Genomic DNA, 20,657 nt, shown 5'->3' on the forward strand with positions numbered 1-20,657 from the left:
CTCATCCTGAAAAGGAAAGATTTAATCATGACTGCTGAGAGTTTTGTTTCATGGGGCAATGCTTATCTATGCTAAGTCAAATACAACTTCCTATTTTCCAAATAAACCACCCACAAGTCTTCACATTTATTGGAGCAAAAGGAAATTCCTTTGAAGATCCAATCCAGGGATTTAATGGTATTTCCCTTTAGATATATAAACAGGAATTGGCAGATATGTATTCAGAACCATGTTGACAGCAAAACTGAATTTAGAATCAGAATTTAATCTGTGATAGTCCACTTTCACTTGAACTGAAGAAGATGATTTCTCAAATCACATAGCCTGCTCAGGGAAATAAGACTTCTGCCTTAAAATTAAAGGGCTTCAGCATTAGCTTCTGCCATTCCAGACGCTCGTTGAGACAGCGGCCATTTAAATGAATAGGACTTGAATATCCCAACAGACAAGAACTCTTATACCAAGAGCAATACTTAAGTGTTTATATCCCAGTAAACGGGGTTAGTTCCTTGGCTTTGGCTTAATCCAAATGGTACTAAAGCCAAAACACTCAGCTGTGTTCACTTCATTTTGGATGTAAGTTAGATCATAACTCTACACTGCTTCATACCAGCTGAAGTTGCAACAGATTTTTCCTGTTCTTAGGAGGGAAAAGAGAGAGGTAATATTTTGCCAACATTAAGCATCTGGCAGATTCAGGACTGAGCACATATATGCATGGGCAGTACTCACACGCTGAGACCAGACTCACTTTACAGTCCAGCCTTGCTGCACACAGGCAGATCAAAACCACATACCCAATCCAGTGTGTGTGATGAATGGGGCTGACCAAGCACCAACTGAAGGATCCCTCTGAAACCTGGAACTTGGGATCCGAGCGCTATGAATCCATACCTCGAGCCATCCTTGCTTCCCAAATTCTGTAGTGCTTACTGGTATGGAGCAACACATGCACTCACCCTCTCACAGACATAAGTTTACTATAATGACTTTCAAGAGCAAGAGCCCAAAATCCAAATTTTGCCTGGAATGCCACTGCAGCAGCAGCAAAGCTGGTGAACGAGGCTGACAGGGGATGGAAGCACGCAATACCATAGCCAAACACTAAATTCCACTCCGCTCTTTAACACTGGGTATCAGTATCTTCAGGTAATTCCTTATCATTAAAGAAGCTATCTTAATAAAAAAAAAAAAAAAGCTGTCTGTAACTAAATCACTGTAATTATGTTCAGTTAAAATGATTACTGCAGTTTTGGGCATGGCCGGCGCCACCTGGATCAGAAATACTACTGGTAGGCAAAACATGCAGAGCCTGGGGCAGGAAAGCTATTAGCAGCTGCATGAAATCTTGCACCACCGCTCTCAGAAGGAATGTTATCTGATATAATTAATGCATTTCAACCTGAAACAACATGAACGATCTCACCTACATCTATAAGCTAGTAAATAAGAAAGTGTAAATATTTCCGTTCAAAACTGACTATAGGCTTCACATCAAGAATAGCTGTTCAGTTCTAAAAGGAAAAAAAAAGCTTACAATAGAAATGGATCTAGCATCCTCTACAATGATATAGATGATAGCCTCAAAAAAGTGAAAACAAGATCCATTGGCAGAGGTAATACCTTTTTTAGAGCAATTGGTAAGGTTAGAGAAATTAGACCAGCCTTCAGATGCTCTGGTCTTGCTTAGAGAAGGCCATTATTAACGGAAGATCATTTTGTTTTTAAAACGGTAAATAGTAACCCAAATAAATTTTCTCAGAAAACAGAAGCTCATCAAAAAACAAAATACTTTTATTTTCAAACAAACAGGTTTCAGTTTCCTAAGGAGGAAAGTAGACATTCTCCCATGAAAAGTTTAACCTGATTTACAACCTCATTTTCCATTTCATTAAGTTTTGACAGCAGCTTTTCCAAATAATCTTTTTAGGAAATGTGGATACAATGTCTGACTTACAAACCTTGGGCAAGCCACTTGGTGTTTCCCTTCCCAGTTGTATGCGTAACTATATAGATATATACACCCTTTTCTTTGTACAGCATCTTGCACAATTGGACCTACTCTCAGTTGAAGCTACTAAGTGGGATTAAAACCTATGAAATAAATAAAAGCAAAAGCCCCTTTTGTGTTACCAACAATACTTTACACCATGCAAGAAGTAAAAAAGAGGGAATTTGTTTGTTCAATTCTATTTGCACTCTTAGTAGAAAGAGGAATAATCCTGTATGACTGAAGACATTTCCCTTTACCTATTTGATATATCAATGTTAAGTAGCTTTCTGCTGTTGGAGAAACACCAGCTTTCTTTTTGTCTTGACTCCTGCAATGTACTTAGCTACTTCATGAATAAGCAATATTCTTTTCAACTGGTAGGAAGTAATTTTTTTGCAACACGTAGAGAAGAAAACTTGGCCACTACTTAACATTTCACAGAAACCTAAAGAGGCTGTTATCATGTTAGACCTATTTTCAGGGAAAAAAAGCCTTCATAAATTAATGCTTACAGAATAGTCTAAGAATATGCCTCCAAACCCAAGAATGATAGAGAAATAAAAGGCCACTGACCTAAAATACAGTCTGTTTGTCTTTCCATGGACAGGAAACAATGCACCTTGAAAGCCAAGAAAAGGCTCAGTTCCATGGCGTGCCATGAGGAATACATCCATGTGATGCCTGTTCTCCACCACCCTGTAACCTTGGTGCAAATACTGCACCGATTGAGTTAAGTATCCACCTACCTAAGTATGTGAACACTTATCCCTGAGTAACTTCTTGTTATCAGACTCTAGTGTCAAGATTCCCAGAAGCTGCTGAACACAAATGTGTCCACTTCCCCACCACCTTTTAAAACCCATCAGATCTGTCCTTCTGATGTGCCTGTTTGGTATATCCTTCAACGTCGCAACTTCCTATTCTTTTTATAAATTAAAATCTCCCTGTACTCAGTTCATAAAAACATGAATTTTGTTAAGCCCTGAAGAATGTTTCATTTTGTTAAGCCCTGAAGAATGGAAAATTCCTTCCTAATCCTTGCTGCAAAGACTAATAATTTCAAAGTGTACCAAGTTGCAGGATACAATTACTCTCAGAAGTATTAAAAAATAGGCTTTTTTCCAGCCACAAACTTCTCTCTTCTTTTCACAAGTGACTCAATACACAGATTGAAAACATACCTGCAAACATAAGCTCTGAGACATCTGGTTTGACATGGAGACATGTAAACAGTGGGAGAGCACACTGCGCATTATTGATTTTCTCCTTCATGTTGCTCAAAGTGGTGTCCATTCTCTGCATGAAAAGAAAGACCTTATGTCCAAACAGATCCTATAAAGGCCTGCTGATATTTGGGAGACTACTCATTTTCTCTGAAATCCTCAAAGAGAAGGAAAATGGATAAACTCAGTTACTTCCAAGAAAAACAGAGCAGAATAATTTGTAAAAAGAAGTAATCTGCTTGAATGCCTTTTAACTGCACGATTCAGGAAGGAAGGAGTGGGACAAGACATGACAGGATGACTAGATAAGCATAGGTTACAGAATCCAAAATAACATGGCCAAAAAGAAAACAGTATTGCTGGACAAAGTAAGTTCTTTCCCTCTGGTACTGTAAAAGGCGAAAACAAGGAAAAACCTCGTAGGCAGAACCACCATTAATAAGCGTGTAATGTTTTTCAGTCTGTGCTGTTTCTGAAAAGTCAGCAATGATAACTAAGAAAAGCAAACGGGCTATTAAGAGGCGTACATATGCTAACCAAGGATCTGCATCTCCTCCAGAAAACATTCTGGAGTCTGCAATCAAGAAAGACTGAATGTCACTATAACAGTACTAAGATGTGTTATCTGGGAATAACCAAGAGCCTTATTTCCATTTTCCACTGATTGTGTCAGGTTCAGCTTTAAGCTGAACATCTGTGCATTTGTTTAACTCCTTAGTAAACGGGAACTTCTAATCAACCTCACACGGTCATTAACATCCCTTCATCATCAGAAACTTACCCTATATATCATAGTGACCAAAAGCTGTGTTCCTGTTTTTCGGTATTTTAGAGTCTTTAAAACCTAGTGGCAATGTATACTCATGAAATACAAAAGCATATAAAACACATCTGTGAATCTATTAACACATTTCAATCACGATAAGATCAAATCCAAATTCTGCTCACCTGACTCATTTGAAGTCTGCGTGCCCAATTCAGTCAATTAGGATTTGTCAATAGTAAAATACAACAGTATGAAGATCTCTTATTGTCTGACTTCTCAGAAAAACAAGTAATAGTAAATAGGGATGTGGATCTTTCACCTTGAAATTAGTATTTTGTTAAGCAAATGCTGCTTTTCTTATAGCAAAACATGCATAAAGAGGTTACATCATTTTGTAATTTTTTGTTGAAATTGCTTGCGTAGTAATTTTAATGGATGACACACAATGCTAAGAGCTTGCTACAAGTATGCAGCGCTTGAGTTCATTTCTGTTGCACATGAATGCATGATGTTTTCCTAGCTCTTAAAGAAATAAGTACCATTCAGAAACACATCCCAGAGCAAGGAAAGCATTTTATGTTTCTTACCCAATATCTGTTCAGCTATAACTTTAAATATTCCGATTGCTAAACATGGTTTGTTAAATGTCACCAAGGTCATTTCAAAAAAATAGGAGCAGCAGTTATTACACAATAGTTTCACAACTCTAATAATCATAAAAAATGAACTCACATTATGGATAAGTGTTTCACCTATTAGCATTCCAAAGATATCTGTGAAGGTGACAGGCTGCCCTGAGCTTTTCTTATTCCACAGTGCTTCAATGTAGCGTTTGACTTTCTGAGGAGTGAGCAGCAGAAGTGGGTTGTGACTCACAGAGTTCATCAATTCTTGATTAATCTCCTTTGGTCCTTTTTCTGGAAAATCCGTGTGTGAATACAAAGTTGACATGTACCTGCAATGGAAAATAAGCTCTGTAAGTATCAAAGCCTGGTTCAATGTCAGCTGCCTGAAACATACAATAAGCTCATAAATAATTTGATACAATTACTGATTAAATCAGATAAGTTTACTTACTGTTTATAAAGTAAATTGTCATTTCTTTTTTCTCAAGGCATAGAAAGCTAAACAATTTGTTCTAAATGTAAGCATACAATCAAACACTCAACTTACATTTCCATAATGTGTATGATGTAAAAGATTAAAGTGTTCCTCATTTATCTCTTTAGAAGATAATGGGCAGAATCATCAGAAGCTGGAAAAACAGCTTCTCAAGTCGTCACGGCGTACCTAAATTTGGCAGACTGGAGGTCCTATGAGTACAAACACACACCGTTCTTTCACTCTAAGATGTATCCCTCTCTGTCACTCTCCAGCTAATTAGCACTCTTCAAAAAATCCTAAAATATATTAGTATTTGGCATGCTTTCCAGGATCTAGATGTTTTCATAATAAGATGAAGCACAATTAACTACAACCTGTGCAGAAATTTAATTGACTCTGAGGATTCAGAAAAGGCCTATCAGGCAAATCTTGATTTTGTCACTGAGTAACTCTGGAAACCGAAGTTTTGTTTACTCAAAACAAAGTTTGGACACACATGCAGACAACTGTGGTTTACTCTTGATTGGCTTAAGTAACACGATGGGTGAAGACTCCAGACAGGCCGTCGTAATCTACTGGACACTAATTTCACTATTATTTATTGAATTAGCTGGCTCAGGTACACATACCATACTGCAGGCATAATTCTGCACAGCAGTGAGATACATGCTGTGTAAGCTCGGCCCTGAGATCACCGCCTGGCAATTTACTTGATAGCATGATGAACCCTGTCACATGCATGATGTAAGAACTTGATTCATTAGTCTTTGTGCAGTCTCTAAAGCTTAGCATGCACGTCAGCTCGTGGGTGGAACAAGCACAGCAGCAAGCTTCCATGTGAGCAGAGAAAGGAAAATGCAGGATGAAGAATTCAGTACAAGGTTGAAGCAAGATGACAGAAACAATCAGGGAGGTAAATGCATTGCTCCAAGGTTAGGCATGCATCTGAGTGAACAAGCAAAAACCTGCCTCTCCCTCCAGGAAAGGAATTCTCCACCCTTCAGAAAAAGAAAAAGAGCATTATTCCCAAGTAAAAGACTGCATGGAAAAAAAGAAAAGAAAGGGAGCACTGAAGTGTCAATTTATTTGTTCATCAAGCAAGGCAAGTCTGAATAGGTGACACCACCAAGACAGCAAAAGCAAATTTGTTTAAATACAACTGTTTCCAACTTATGTTTCTTACTGAATCAGTTCTGATAATCTTGCTATTTTAATACAGATTTGATAGTTTTACATTAGATCAACTTATGTATTCACACCTGGGCTTTCCCAAAAATGACCTCATGGCCAGCTGACTGATATCTTTTCAGAACATGGACTACATACCATTGTCTAGAAATGCAGTGAAAATTTTTCACACTACATTGCTCTTCATCCAGCCAAATTGTATCTTCCATTTTTTGCAAATTTGATGAAAGTACATCCAGGTGTCTCAATAGATACGTGATAAATCTGCCCCCCAACCACTAGTGATAGAAAGCCCAGGTTCCAGGGATGCCAACTTTTTATAGTTCAATCTAAACAAGAAACTTGCTCTAATTCATAGACACTTCTGGCATTTCAAAACCTTCTGGCATTCCGAAAGCCTTCTATCTAGTCTGGGAGTGGGGAAGCAAGCTTCACAAAAGTGAAAAATAATTCAAAAAAACCCAAAAAACACACAAGGAATAGAACAGGTCATTATCTATTTCAAAAGAGTTAACAACTTTAGGGTTAGAGAATTTCCATAGAACGTGCAGAACCAAAATTCATGCGCTTCCTTAGAGTTAAAACAGGGGATAAAACTCATCCCAGGCAGATTCCCTGCTCATTTATATTTAGCTATTGCAATAAAAGTCTTTTTTTCATTACTCTCAAAGAAATGAGACATTCATATAATCTTACAATTCAGACTGAAATGAACCTCGAGGTCTCTATTCCCACTTCCTGCTCAATGCAAAGCCAACCTAAGAGTCAGATCAGGTTGCTCAGGTCTTTGTTCAGTCAAGTTCTACTTTCACATGAAGTATTCACTGAGTCAGAGAGAGAGAGGATGACACCTTACCCAGCCCAGTCAAGTAAGGATGGGGCAATACATTCCAGCACTTGACCACTCTCACTGCAGAATAATTTTCCTACTAGCTAACCAAATTTCTCTTGCTGAAACTTACAGCCATTGCCCCTTGTCCTTTCTCTGTGCATCTCCAAAATAAGCATGTTTTCATTGCACCTACCCATTAGGTAGCTGAAGAGAATAGCAAGATCTGCCCCCCCACCACCTCTGCCTACTCCTCAAGGCTAAATAAAGCCAGCTGCCTCACTTTCTCATGTGCTCTAGCCCCCTAATTGCCTAGGTGGTACTCTGATGGAATTAATCCAGTTTGTCAACACTTTTCTTGAGTACAAGAGTGGCCCTGAACTGGATTCAGATGTTGCTCCAGTACTGAAACTGGTACATAAAAAAAAAAAAAACCAGTATAAAATCATATTTTGTGACATTTGGGATACTCCCCTGGAAAGTTCAAAATTTTTTTAAGATGTAACCTCCTCTACTGCAACCTGATCTGTTGACATTAAAAGCAAGTTTTAAAGTTAGACAAAAAAGTCTGCAATTTTGCACTTAATGAAAATAATGTAGTGTTAAGGAGTCCAAACAGTTAAGAAATTTAGATTGAAGTTGTCAGATGTCTTTGGCTGATGAAAATTACACAGCTTTTAAATATGTTACATCATTTCATTTAAATTTCAAAACAAATAGTTTCAACATTTGTAATAAGTGTAATTTGGGACAATTTTTATAAAAGCCAAAAGGCTGCAGGTTCATAGCAATGAGCAGGGAGGAGAGAAACCCTCTCATTCAGAAGAGTGGCTGTGGCAGACAATACTGGGTTCAAAGCATTCTGCTGCCCACAAAGCCCTGAGCTCATAACACCCAGAGAGCGCCTTTCACACAGTGACGTCACTCTGATTTTCTCCTGTTGATGGTGTTCCTGTTATGGGCTGAAGCATTCATTGAGTCAGAACGACACCTACCTGATTAGGGCATTCTAACTGAGACATCTTTGAAGATCTTTTCTCCCATCCAACTAACAAACATTTTAAAAAACAACGTCATTTCTCAATTAAACAGTGACCAGAAAAGTGATACAAGGCAATCCATAGCAAGATGCCCTGCAGCATGGGGGTCAGTCGATATTCTTTCCTACAAGTTGAAATACATCTGCTCAAATCTCCTTATGCCAAGAAAGAATCAGCAAACAGGTCCTAGACATCCCCGCTAAATCCACTAAGAAGGGGACTACTGAGTCTAAAATGGAGCAAAAGAAGTTTCAGTGATTTTGAGAATCAAAAAATCCTTACCATGTGGATCCCGAGAGACCAGCAATGTAAGTGGCACAGTCTAAAATTCCCGATTCATAGAGTGCTTTCATGACTCCAGCAAACCCCACCATAGCACGAAATCCACCTCCTGAACCCAGTATTGCTATCACTGGTACCTGCATAGATGAGAAGAATAGCATATCAGCACATTAATTCTGATAAAGATTTAAAAGCAGTAAATAAACATTATTCATCAATCACTGGCCAAACATACCAGGCTTGTGCAATTAAGAGGTCACTGTCCAGAGATCCTCACAGCAGAGAAGAAACCTGTGCTTTTCCAAACCCGTGCACAAAAGTTCTAACAAGCCAAAAAGAAGGTATTCTGCAGTCTCTTAGTGGTACATGTATAAGAGACAGCAAAATACTTTAATAAAGCACTTTGAGATACGACTTTTAAACACTGTATTTTGGGTGCAACAGTACTGTAGTCCCACTCATGAAGTTACCTGTCCCCCTTAGGTTCTCTGGGCCCAAGCGCGATGTACAATATCTGTACAACATTTGCTCAGTCCCTTCTGCTTCACAAAGAGCTGGACGGCAGGAGTACTTTTGGGCTGCAGCATGGGAGGAGAGCACTGCCGATCACAAGCAAGGGAAGCCAGGAACCAGCTTGAGAGGTTCTGCCAAGGTGGAAAACCCATGGAGGGGCAGAGGAGACTTTCTTCCAGCTTCCTATTTATCTTGTACCTAGGCACCATTTAGCAACCAGGAGCTGCAAACAGAAGGCACGTAACAAAGCACCTGGCATGCTCAGGTATAAAGGGAAGCTATATGTGCCCAGTTCCCATGCAGGCAAGGACAATGACATGACTGAGGCAACACAAAGGCAAGAAGAAGGCATGAATTCCTAGGAGAGGGGGAGCTGCAAGGTTGTTAATTCTGGCAATGAGAGAAGACTCCCCTTCTACCTCCACCTCTTCGCCTTGGTTCAGAGCCCTGGTGACAGGGAAGGAACAAATGCTCTCAAGGAGGGTTCTGGACCAGACATCACAGGTTACTGGATAAGAAACAGCGCTACAAAGTGACAAGTGACAGTAGCTGACAACTCCCTCGTCTGTGGGACACAGACCAACCTGCCAGCCAGACCAATTGTTTTAGGGAGGTCTGCCGCCCAGACTCCAGATCCTCAGCGGCACGGAGAGATAGCTGAGTCTCCCCTGATCTTCCAGTTGCTACTCTTCACTGCTCATCCATGTGGGCAACATTTATACAGGCGGGGAGGAGATGAGCAGGTGCTTTGCCCCCTCTTGGAGCTGTGATCTTTCCAGTCTGGAAGACAAATGGCTCAAGCAGGTGCTACCAGGCTCAAGTGGTGTCACCAGTGTGTCTTGGCTTCCTGAGCATGAAACCTTGCTTGCTGATGAAGATGGTCCATGGGAAAAGAAAGAATCCACCTGACAAACACAGTGAGGAACACCTTTATGAACAGACTTGCTAACTGAATGAGGAAGACTTCAGACTAACTTCAATGACAGGAACATAAGTGAGCTAAGGGTGGAAATGTTGCAAATGCAGAAGAAACACATGGGAGAAAGCTAGTAGTGAGACCTATATATGCCTGCTCAGAAGGAAGAGTCTTCAGAGGCTTACCTCAAATGTCTCTATATTAATACACAGAGAGTGGACATCAAACAAAAAAAAATGGAAGTTCAAGGGCAGTCACAGGTCCGTGACATAGGGTGCCGCAGACCTGGTGGGACAGCACCACACTGCCCTGGATGGGTGCGGGCTAGGAAGATAGGTGGGGAAAAAGGGTGCGGGGGGGCTCTGCTCGACAAGAAAGCAGCTCCCTGATTACACAGAACATCAGGATGCAACCAGAGACACGTCTTTTGGAAGTTTCTGGGTCACGATCAGAAAGAAAGTAACGCTAGCGATGTTGTGGCAGTCAGATTCAGACTGCTGTCCAGTCTGAATGTCTTACCCACTGGGATGAAGTGGGTAAGGCTTTCTTTAAAAACCAGAAGTCTCCTGATCTGGCTGTGGTCCTCACAGGGGATTTGAATCCCCTGCTGAAAGGTCAGCATTGTGCAAGCCACCCAGGAAGCCTTGGTGACCACTTCCTAAAGCAAATGCCAGGGGGATGACTAATGCTGTACCTCACCTGCTGCTCACAAAGAGTAAAGAACCAGGGCCAAATGCAGCCACCGGGAGCTTCTTGGGCTACAGTCACAGAATCACAGAATTATTAAGGTCGGAAAAGACCTTTAAGATCATCAAGTCCAATCACCAACCCAACACCACCATGCCCACTAAACCATGTCCAAAAGTGCCATGTCCACACGTTTTTTGAACACTTCCAGAGATGGCGATTCCACCACCTCCCTGGGCAGCCTGTTCCAATGCTTGACCACCCTCTCCGTAAAGGAATTTTTCCTAATATCCAATCTAAACTTCCTCTGGCGCAACTTGAGGCCATTTCCTCTCATCCAAACGCTAGTTACTTGGGAGAAGAGACCAACACCCACCTCACCACAATCCCGTTTTTCAGGCAATTGTAGAGAGCGATAAGGTCTCAGCCTCCTCTTCTCCAGACTGAACACCCCCAGTTCCCTCAGCCGCTCCTCATAAGACTTGTGCTCCAGACTCCTCACCAGCTCTGTTGCCCTTCTCTGGACACGCTCCAGCACCTCAACATCCTTCTTGTAGTGAGGGACCCAACACTGAACACAGGATTCGAGATGTGGCCTCACCAGTGCCCAGTACAGGGGCACGATCACTTCCCTACTCCTGCTGGCCACACTAGTGCTGATACAGGCCAGGATGCTGTTGGCCTTCTTGGTCACCTCACAAAGTGATTGAGTTTGGGCTCAGACCAAGGTTGAAAAGTGAGCATGAGAGCTAGGTCTCTGGAATTCACTAAACTCTAGATTGTTCTGGAACTTGCTAGGCAGAATCCCTTTGATTTTCTCTACTGTCAGTAAGTTGAGTCTTGGCAATAGCGCTCCTTCCAGAGACAACTGGGACTAGCTGACACCCGGAGGTCCCTTCCAACCAGTATTTCTAGGACTCTCTTATACTGCACTTTTTATTCACTACTACTTGCTAATAGGGCACCATTTTAGGTTCCTTACAGGAAAGAGAAATGCCTGATTTTTCTGATTCTTCAGGTCAAATAGTAAAATATGTATATATAGTGACAGTCAAATACGATCACTATGACCCTCCTTAGCTTCCTGTCTACTGAAATAATGTCTAGAATTTCAAGTTCAGTTCACTAGCACAGACCTGTGGCACTGCTTCAAACCTTAAAATACAACCAGTAACCCTAACCCTAACCCTTGGGTGAATAAACCACATCAGGTCTTGGCATTAGTAAGTTGTTGCCCCCACAATGCCCTGTTACTTAGAACTCTAATTGCCTACTTTCTGAAGAATTAGAATGTATTTGAAGAAGTTGCCACTTGTAGCAAGATTTCTAAATAAAAATATACTCAGAATTCCTTTAAAATGTCTGTCCTTCTTATCCATAATCCAAAATAGAGAAGAAATTAAATTTAGTTATTAAATAAACTATTTAGTTACAAAACCACAGAAATTTTTAAAGCAATCCAAACACCAGCTTTAATCCAAATGATATCTTTGTGACAGAGCCAAAAGCAGTAGGGAGAAAATTTATGTGGCCAAGCTCAATTAGAGTTCAAGCTGGTCAACACTGTGAGGGAGAAGAAAAAGGGCTTTTTAAAATATGTTATCAGCAAAAGGAGGATCAGAGATAACATTGGTCCATTACTTCATAAGGTCGGTCAGCTCACAAATAGGGATGCGGACAAAGCAGAGACATTTAATGCCTTCTTTGCCTCTGTCTTTAGCATCAGCGATGGCTGGCCCAGGGATGCCCAGAGCCCTGTGTTGGAAGACCATGACTGGGGGGATGATAAAACTCCCAGTTGACCCTGAACTTGTTTGAGATTACTGCTCCAGCTGGATGCACATACGTCTATGGGGCCCAATGGGATTCATCCCAGGGTACTGAAAGATCTGGCTGGTGTTATTGTGGGACCTCTCTCTATTATTTTTCAGCAGTCTTGGGAGTCTGGAGAGGCCTCAGTCAACTGGAAGCTGGCAAATGTTGTCTGAATTTTCAAGAAGGGTAAGAAGGAAGACCCTGGTAATTACAGGCCTGTCAGTCTCATTTCAGTGCCTGGTAAAGTTATGGAGAAGGTTATTCTGGGAGTCACTGAAAAACACTTGAGAGACAGAGCAGTCATCGGTCATAGTTAGCATGGGATCACGAGGGCCAAGTCTTGCTTAACTAACTTCATTTCCTTTTATGACATGGTCACCCATCAAGTTGACCAAGGGAAGCCAGTAGATGTCGGTTATTTGGATTTTAGCAAGGCTTTTGGTACCATCTCTCACAGTATCCTTCTGGACAAAAGGTCCAGTACACAGCTGGACAAGTCCATCATAGGCTGGGTGAGCAATTGGCTGATGGGTTGGGCTCAGCATTTACAGTAAATGGGGTTACATCAGGCTGATGGCCAGTCACAATGAGGTTCCCCAGAGCTCAATTTTAGGACCATGACTCCTGAATGTTTTTTTAGAAATGATCTAGACATAGGAATCAAATGTACATGAAGTAAGTTTGCTGATGATAGTAAACTAGGAGGAGCTGTGGACTCCCTAGAGGGTAGAGAGGCCTTACAGAGAGATCTGGATAGACTAGAGAATTGGGCAATCACCAACTGTATGAAATTTAATGAGAGCTAGTGCCAGATTCTCCACCTGGGACAGGGTAGTCCTGGTTATACAAACTGGGGGATGAGAGGCTGAAAAAGCAGCCCCGCAGAAAGAGATCTGGGGGTTTGGGTTGATGGCAGGCTGAATATAAGTCATCAGTGCACCCTGGCATCCAAAAGGGCCAACTGTGTCCTGGGGTGCACCAAGCACAGCATAGCTAGCAGGTCAAGGGAGGTGACTGTCCCACTCTACACTGCACTGGTGTAGCCACACCCCAAGGAATGTGTGCAGCTTTGGGCGCCTCAATTTAAGAAGGACATCAAACTATTAGACTGTGTCCAGATGAGGGCAACCAAGATGGTGAAAGGCCTCAACGACAAGACTTACAAGGAGTGACTGGGGTCACTTGGCTTGTTCAGCTTGGAGAAGAGGAGGCTGAGGGGTGCCCTCATCGCAGTCTACACATTCCTCAAGGGGGCCAGTGGATGGAAAGGTGCTGATCTCCTCTCTCTTGCGACCAGAGATAGGAGACGAGGGAATGGAATGAAGCTGCGTCAGGGGAAGTTCAGATTGGACATTAGGAAAAGGTTCTTCACTGCGAGTGTGGTTGGTCACTGGAACAGGCTCCCCAAGGAAGTGGTCACAGCACGAAGCCTGTCAGAGTTCAAGGAGCATCCAGACAAGACTCTTAGTCATACGGTTTAGCGTTAGGTGAGGAGTCTGGTGAGGAGCAGGGAGTTGGACCAGATCCTTATGGGTCGATTCCAACTTGAGATATTCTATGATTCTGTGGTTCTATGATTCTAAAAATTAACTTGCTACCATCATCAAGTGTTTTAGCAAAGGTCCCACCTGGTTCCCAGTTTCCGAAACCTAGAAGAATTTTCCACTGTTCAATGGTGATAAGGTAACCACCTCTTGGTTGTTACTAAGCATAAAAAGAATTACACAGTTGTGCAGAAAGTCCCTATCTGATCAAACTGGTAATCAGTCAAAAATTTCACTGAAATGCAATTTAAGGTGTCAATAGATGGGATTAGTTACAAGAAAAGGAACCGTGTGACTACTGAGTTTAGTTTCTTTCTGCAGATTCCACACTCCAAGCCGTGAGACATCCCTGCAGACTGAAAACGTGCAGTCACGTGGAAATGACCATGCACAATGACCAAGTATGTTGAGACATTTCTCGAGGCTTCCATTCCACTAAAACTGCTTATTCTTGATGCAGTGAGATTATTTGATTATCTCTGTAAATGTTAAGCTTTAGTAATAGAAACCACAGGTATTTATTGGCATCAGCATTCATCATGCACCTCCAGAGATAGAAATCTATCAAAAAATGACAAAACAAAGGTAAAGATTTAGGACATGCCTGTTTTGTTAAGCCAACACCCCAATAACGGAGCAGTTGCTTTGAACAGAAGAGCCATATTACTAACCACAAATTTAATAATGTACGTTAGGCTTTGAAAGGTCTTTACAAACACTACCTAATTAACCTACACAGACAAATCCCAACAGGATGAAGACAGTGGTTTGCAGGTGCAAGCCTGGAAAAAGTATGCGGTAACACTTCCAAAGCACCAGTATTCAACAAATCTATTCATCAGTGAAGTGGCATGAGCACAAGGGAAAATCTGAGTTTTCCTCGGGATGCAGAGAAATCCATAAGGAGGATCAACAAAGAATGTTGAGAAGAGTCACTAGCATCCTGACTGCAAATGCTTCCTGTAAACTTAATCCACAGGCATTCTGGGAACCATAGATACCCATACCGGGGGAGGGCAGGTATACCAAGAGGTAGGTGGATGTATGGTATCCATTTCCGCTTGATACCAAAGCAAAGTATGTACGAAGAGCTGCAATCACTATTTTATTTCCAGAAATTAAGTTCAACTGAAGAGCTCTAGAGCAGAGATCAGCAACTTAAGTAAGCTTCTCACAGTACGTAAAAGTTTTAAATGAAAAAAATAACTGAAGAGAAGCATCTACTGCACTTTTACATCCATTTACTTCAGCCAACTGATTAAGTCAACTTGTAGGCACAAGTCAGGTGATAAAGGTTAAAAGTCCTTTCCTGCTTTGCAGAGAGAAGTAGAGCATTTCCAATCAGGCAAGTTTGTTAAAGCAGCTTTTTAGCTGCAATTCAGTTTCCAACATGTTTAAGGGCAAGAAATGGTAAAATTCGAAATTACATACACCCATCTTACATGTTGCCCTCTAGGATAAATAGAGCAGAGGTGGGGGGGAAGGAGCTGCAGACAGAGTACAAAGGGAAAAGAACCAAGAAGCCATCTCACGATTGAGAAAGAGCAGAGAAAAGACAGGATACCAAGGTCTGCACGCTCCTCCATGTACGCAGGCTGGGGCTGACGCACCCCACTCTTTGAGGCACTCCAAATCCCCAAGTTCTTTGTACATAATCAGCAGAACCAGGGCAGAGGTACTAAACTTAAACCAAAAGGCTATGTGACTCACAAGAAAGTGACGTGGTGAGTCAACGGCAAAAATGTGAATTGAATTCAGAATGGCCACACAGCCACGCTCAATTCTATACGGTTGTGCCCACTTCTGAACAACCACAAGGCCATGCCAGCATGGCTTTCTTTTTTCTGTGGTGGGTCTGCACGGCACAATGCTGAGGGACCCAAGCTAGTTTAAACACACCAGCTCACCCAGCATCCAAACAAACTCCGCTGAACAGCATTTAACAACGCTGATGAAGTGTTTTGTCAATGCATCTGTGCCAGTTCTAGGATCCGTGGGGCACTGTACTGTGTGGACAAGCTCAGCACCACACAGTTCCACTTCAATCAACGGGCACCTCAAGCTCAACAAGTGCTGACTGCTAAATCACCCAACTGGGAAGGAAAATGAAAAGAATTTGGGAAACAAGATATGTTTTAAGAGAAGTGAGCTCTGAAAAAGGCATCTCAATCAGATTTTCCAGTTATCTGGCAAAAATAGTTAAACCATATTAAATCAGGGATTTATTAAATGGGAATGAGTGGTGCAGATGTTTTTATCCAAATGTCCTGGAAAAACAGTGCACAAAATCTGGACAAGAATATCTGTGGTGGAAAAAAAAGATGATTATTAAAAAATTGCTCTGCAAGTCCAGTTTTAGAGAACCATATGCTTTCTTTAATTGATTATGGTGTTTTTAGAAAAGTGTTTAAAGCAACAAAAATTATAAAAATAAACTGAGCACTAACACAGGTATGAGAAATCTCATGCTCTATGTTTTCAGAATATGCCTCAAGATTAAGTAAGGGAATTTGGAAGTATTCACTTCAGCATCCAGAGATGTATAATTATTTCACAGGTATTGAAGTCTCCTAGCATCCCTGCAAGGCACGCGTGTTGCTATTCACAGATTAAGAAACTCAGGTGAACTTTGAGTAAGTGACTTAAGATTAAACAATGACTCATAGGCAGCTAAGTATAAGTAAGAATACTCATTATATCTCCTGACTTCTGATGCCATGTTAAGACTACAAACATCCTATAAATCCTCCTGCTATCTCCCATCTGTTGCAATAAAAGTAAAAATGGCAGGCTCTAAGGACAAAACTATATTTTAATTTGAACAAAAAGGTTTTTTTCATCGCTAGAAGCAGCTAAAAATTCTGACAAGTCAGCTTAAAAATACACACTTGGTACACGAAAAACAGGAGGATCACATTACCTCAGTCCTTCCTAGGGCTGATAAACCTACAATTAGAGATTACTGTCTGGTCTTGGAAGATGCATTTTAACTGATAAAATTTCAGTATTTGAGACAGTGAGGGATACCAATGGAAGATGATGTCAAAAAGAATATGAAATCTTACCTATGGTTTACAATAATTCATGCACACATACCACCTGCATAGAACTGATACTTCAGGCATTGAATATCAGTCCAGTTCTAACTGGGTCTTGGTAGAATATCTGCATCCGTTCTAAGGATGGTATTATTCCATTGTAGAAGATCAGACATGTCACATTCACAAATATCTACTCTGATAAGATTTGCATGTGTTAAGATTAAAATAACTGAACTGAGAATTAAAAAAACTTGAAAATGTTCCTTCACAATATGCACAATTTATAACACTACAAATAAAATAAGTACAATGCTTGTCAAATTCTTTCATCTTCCTCAGAAAGCTCACACAAGCACATTTTATTAAGGAAGACAGAGTTCAAAAGTATACAACAATAACACATTTACCACCTGCTCAACACTTCATAGAAATTAAAAATTAATTTTCTTCATTGTTGATCCCAGTTCCTGCAAAAGATTCTTACATCCTGCTTGTACTAAAAATGCACGAAAGGAATTTATATCAATGAATTAATCAACCCAGTTTAATTAATCAACCCAGATTAAGTCATTGGCTCTGTTCATTGCTTTACATCCCTCCACACACAACCATCTTCCTTGTCAGAATTCTGGGAGCAGAGGAGGAGAGGGAACAAGCAAGGAAGAAAGAGGTGGATGAAAAAACTGCTACAAAACAAGTGGATCTCTACAAAATGTATCCCTAATTAACTCAAAATAACACAGTTGTTTTATGAAATCACCGAAAAGATCAGCAGGGTTCAGCATCCTTCCTCATTTTGATGTGACCCAAGCCACCATTAGTCCATCTAGATCTGTTGGCTTAACTTTCTGTTGGCTTGATACAGAGTGCCAGTGAGTCAATGAAAGCTGCAGTTTCTCCCATTCTCTAAGAAATAAACTTCATAATCCTAATCCTATAAAAAGAGCTATAGGAAAAGAAGGAAGGAAAGAAAGAAAATCATTCCTAAGCTGACTCTAACATGAAAAGAGCTCTTTTCCTGCCTAATCCTTTAGACGTGAAGGCCATACAGAAGCCCATTTTAAGAGCACAGGCTGGATATCAAGTGTGCAAAGGCAGATTTGGCAGCTGGGCGCGTGCCCAGAGCCACTGCACACGCCTTGTGCAGCAGATATTTCACACGCCCTCCAGGCATTTCTCAGACGACGATCTCAGCTCAGAACCAACACCTTAACAAAGCATGGAATTCAGAATCAGAGTAAAATAAAAAGCATGGATTTATCTCCTTTGCCCAATTTTAACCTAGGCACAGCCTGCTAAGCATTATACCAATAAAGAACCAGACAGAAGTCACAGCAGTTTGTTTAATGTGCCAGTGCAAGTGAAAAGCTGTGACTTCCATCCTATGATGGCATTTACACAGTATTGTCCTTTTGCACATAATGGGCATGTCTTATTTAAGTGCAGCTTCATTTTGGCACAGGATTTTGTCTCCTTAAACTCTAATCTATAAATTTAGAGCACAAGAAACATTACTCTCCAGCCTAAATATTGTATGCGCATAGAGGAAAAATAATTTTTTCTGCTTCTGCCAGCTGTCTTCACACTGAACCCTTCTACCTCATGTGTCTCATTCATTCCTTTGAGAGACAAATGCATGACTCCAAAGGCGATACAAGTCTTGATGTGAACTCTCCGTACTTACATCACGGGAAGTGGTCAAGTTCTTGCTGTTTTCCTCTCCTAGAAATGATTTCATACTGTGCATGATATTATCTTTTCGCTGTTGCCGAAATTTCTTCTCTTCATCACACAGAGCCATGCTGAAGCGGAGATCAGTTGAAGAGCTATATTGCAAAACAGATAGGCTTTAACAAAAGGCAGAATGCAAAACAGAATTAAAAATATCACCTAGGGAAATGAGTGGAAAAGTAAGTTCCTCACTAACTTGAGAAGAGAAGAGAGAAGAGAGAGGAGAGAAGAGAGAGGAGAGAGGAGAAAAAGAATAAAATAAAGATTATGCATGCAACACAACTGCATCAGCTGGTTCCATGGAGTTATGGACACAAAGAACAATGGCACACTGTGTATTTAAGATATGCATTTTATATAGAAACCTCATTGTTCACACATGTGTTGGTTTTGGCTGGGATAGAGTTAATTTTCTTCAGAGTAGCTAATATAGGGCTATGTTTTGTATTTGTGCTGGAAACAGTGTTGATAATACAGAGATCTTTTAGGTACTGCTGAGCAGTGCTTGCACAGAGTCAAGGCCTTTTCTGCTTCTCACACTGCCCCACCAGCGAGCAGCCTGGGGGGGCACGGGAAGCTGGGGGGGGACACACAGCCAGGACAGCTGACCCCCACCGACCAGAGGGCTATTCCATACCATACGATGTCATGCTCAGCATATAAAGCTGGGGAAAGAAGGAGGAAGGGGTGGAGAGATGTTCAGCGTGATGGCATCTGTCTTCCCAAGTCACCGTTTCGCGTGATGGAGCCCTGCTGTCCTGGGGATGGCTGAACCCCCGCCTGCCCGCGGGGAGTGGGGAATGGATCCCTTGTTGTGCTTTGCTTGCGTGCGCGGCTTTTGCTTTCCCTGTTAAACTGCCTTTATCTCAACTCACGAGTTTTCTCACTTTTACTCTTCTGATTCTCTTCCCCATCTGACCAGGGGGAAGAGAGCGAGCGGCTGTGTGGGGCTTAGCTGCCAGCTGGGGTTAAACCATGACAACATACTAGTGAAAACCAAACACAAAGTATGCAACTTCTTGTGGCATATTATGTGTTCTTAAAAAAACCTAAATTAAAATACAGTGAGTTCACCACTCACAATTATAAATTTACAGTCTAGAAATTTGAATTCTCTACTTATCCACTGAACAAAGAACTGCAATGAAAAATTTTCATACATTCCTACTAGCATTCACTCTTCTTAAGTCAGAGGTTCACGTTAGAGAGGGCAATTTTCACCCTGTATCCATTCAGCCTTACAATCAAACAATGTATGGATCTCACCCAAATTGTACTTACTGGCTGGCCACAGGAAAAACTAAGCCTTTTTCTCTAGCTTTTTTCCCACATTGTGTGATCAAAAATGTACATAGGGCTGCGTAAAGACCTCAGTACTGTACTTAAATAAAAGCTACAACTTCAGCTCCCACTTCCCTTTTCAGGTATCAAGGCAGGACGAACAATGTGAACCGTCACCTCATTTGGATTAGGTAACTCACTGAGGCTGTGCGTCATTCCAGGCGTTTGAGCTACAACACCTCCCAGCAGCACTGCCTCTAGCAGACAGCAGCGAGGAGCAGTGTGGAAATTTGTCCTGGTATCCACATCATGGAAATTCCCGTATTTACAAAGATGAGCTAAAAATGTGTGCAGATACTTTGACACGTTAGGCAGCATTTTTACAAGTCCTTTATGAAAAACATAAAACGGTGAAATGGATCTATTTAGGCACAAATAATAATGCCTCACGTTTTAAAAAACCTATTATGTAATAAAATAATGGAATTAAGAAAAAGACTGCCCAGAAGTAACGTTCTGTGAAGGTATATATGATACAGTGAACAAGCGGTCCACACAGGATCCAAAATCTGTGCGGCCATCTGAGAATAAGAGAGCAGAACTTGATCAGACCCTTTACCCTTTTGTTTATCATATTTCAAAGCCTATCACCTAAGAGCAGCGAGACATAGCCAAGCATCTTCTGTTAATTTAATATCAGAGAT

General features: G+C 41.2%; 1 protein-coding gene across 2 annotated transcripts in view; it reads right to left on the bottom strand.

Moving 5' to 3' along the window:
- PLA2G4A (phospholipase A2 group IVA) overlaps positions 1-20,657 on the bottom strand; it is a 69,647-nt gene that overhangs the window by 16,877 nt on the left and 32,113 nt on the right. The window contains exons 6-9 of one of the 2 annotated variants that reach the window (XM_082003127.1): positions 18,626-18,767; positions 8,426-8,562; positions 4,715-4,937; positions 3,175-3,289 (exon numbers count right to left, since the gene is read on the bottom strand). In XM_082003127.1, the coding sequence (XP_081859253.1) occupies positions 3,175-3,289; positions 4,715-4,937; positions 8,426-8,562; positions 18,626-18,767 (617 nt within the window). The remainder of the gene's footprint in view (positions 1-3,174; positions 3,290-4,714; positions 4,938-8,425; positions 8,563-18,625; positions 18,768-20,657) is intronic. The other variant, XM_082003128.1, reaches the window with a different exon arrangement.

This window comes from Phaethon aethereus (genome assembly GCF_964289735.1).
Source record: "Phaethon aethereus genome assembly, chromosome: 8".
Taxonomy (NCBI): Eukaryota; Metazoa; Chordata; class Aves; order Phaethontiformes; family Phaethontidae; genus Phaethon; species Phaethon aethereus.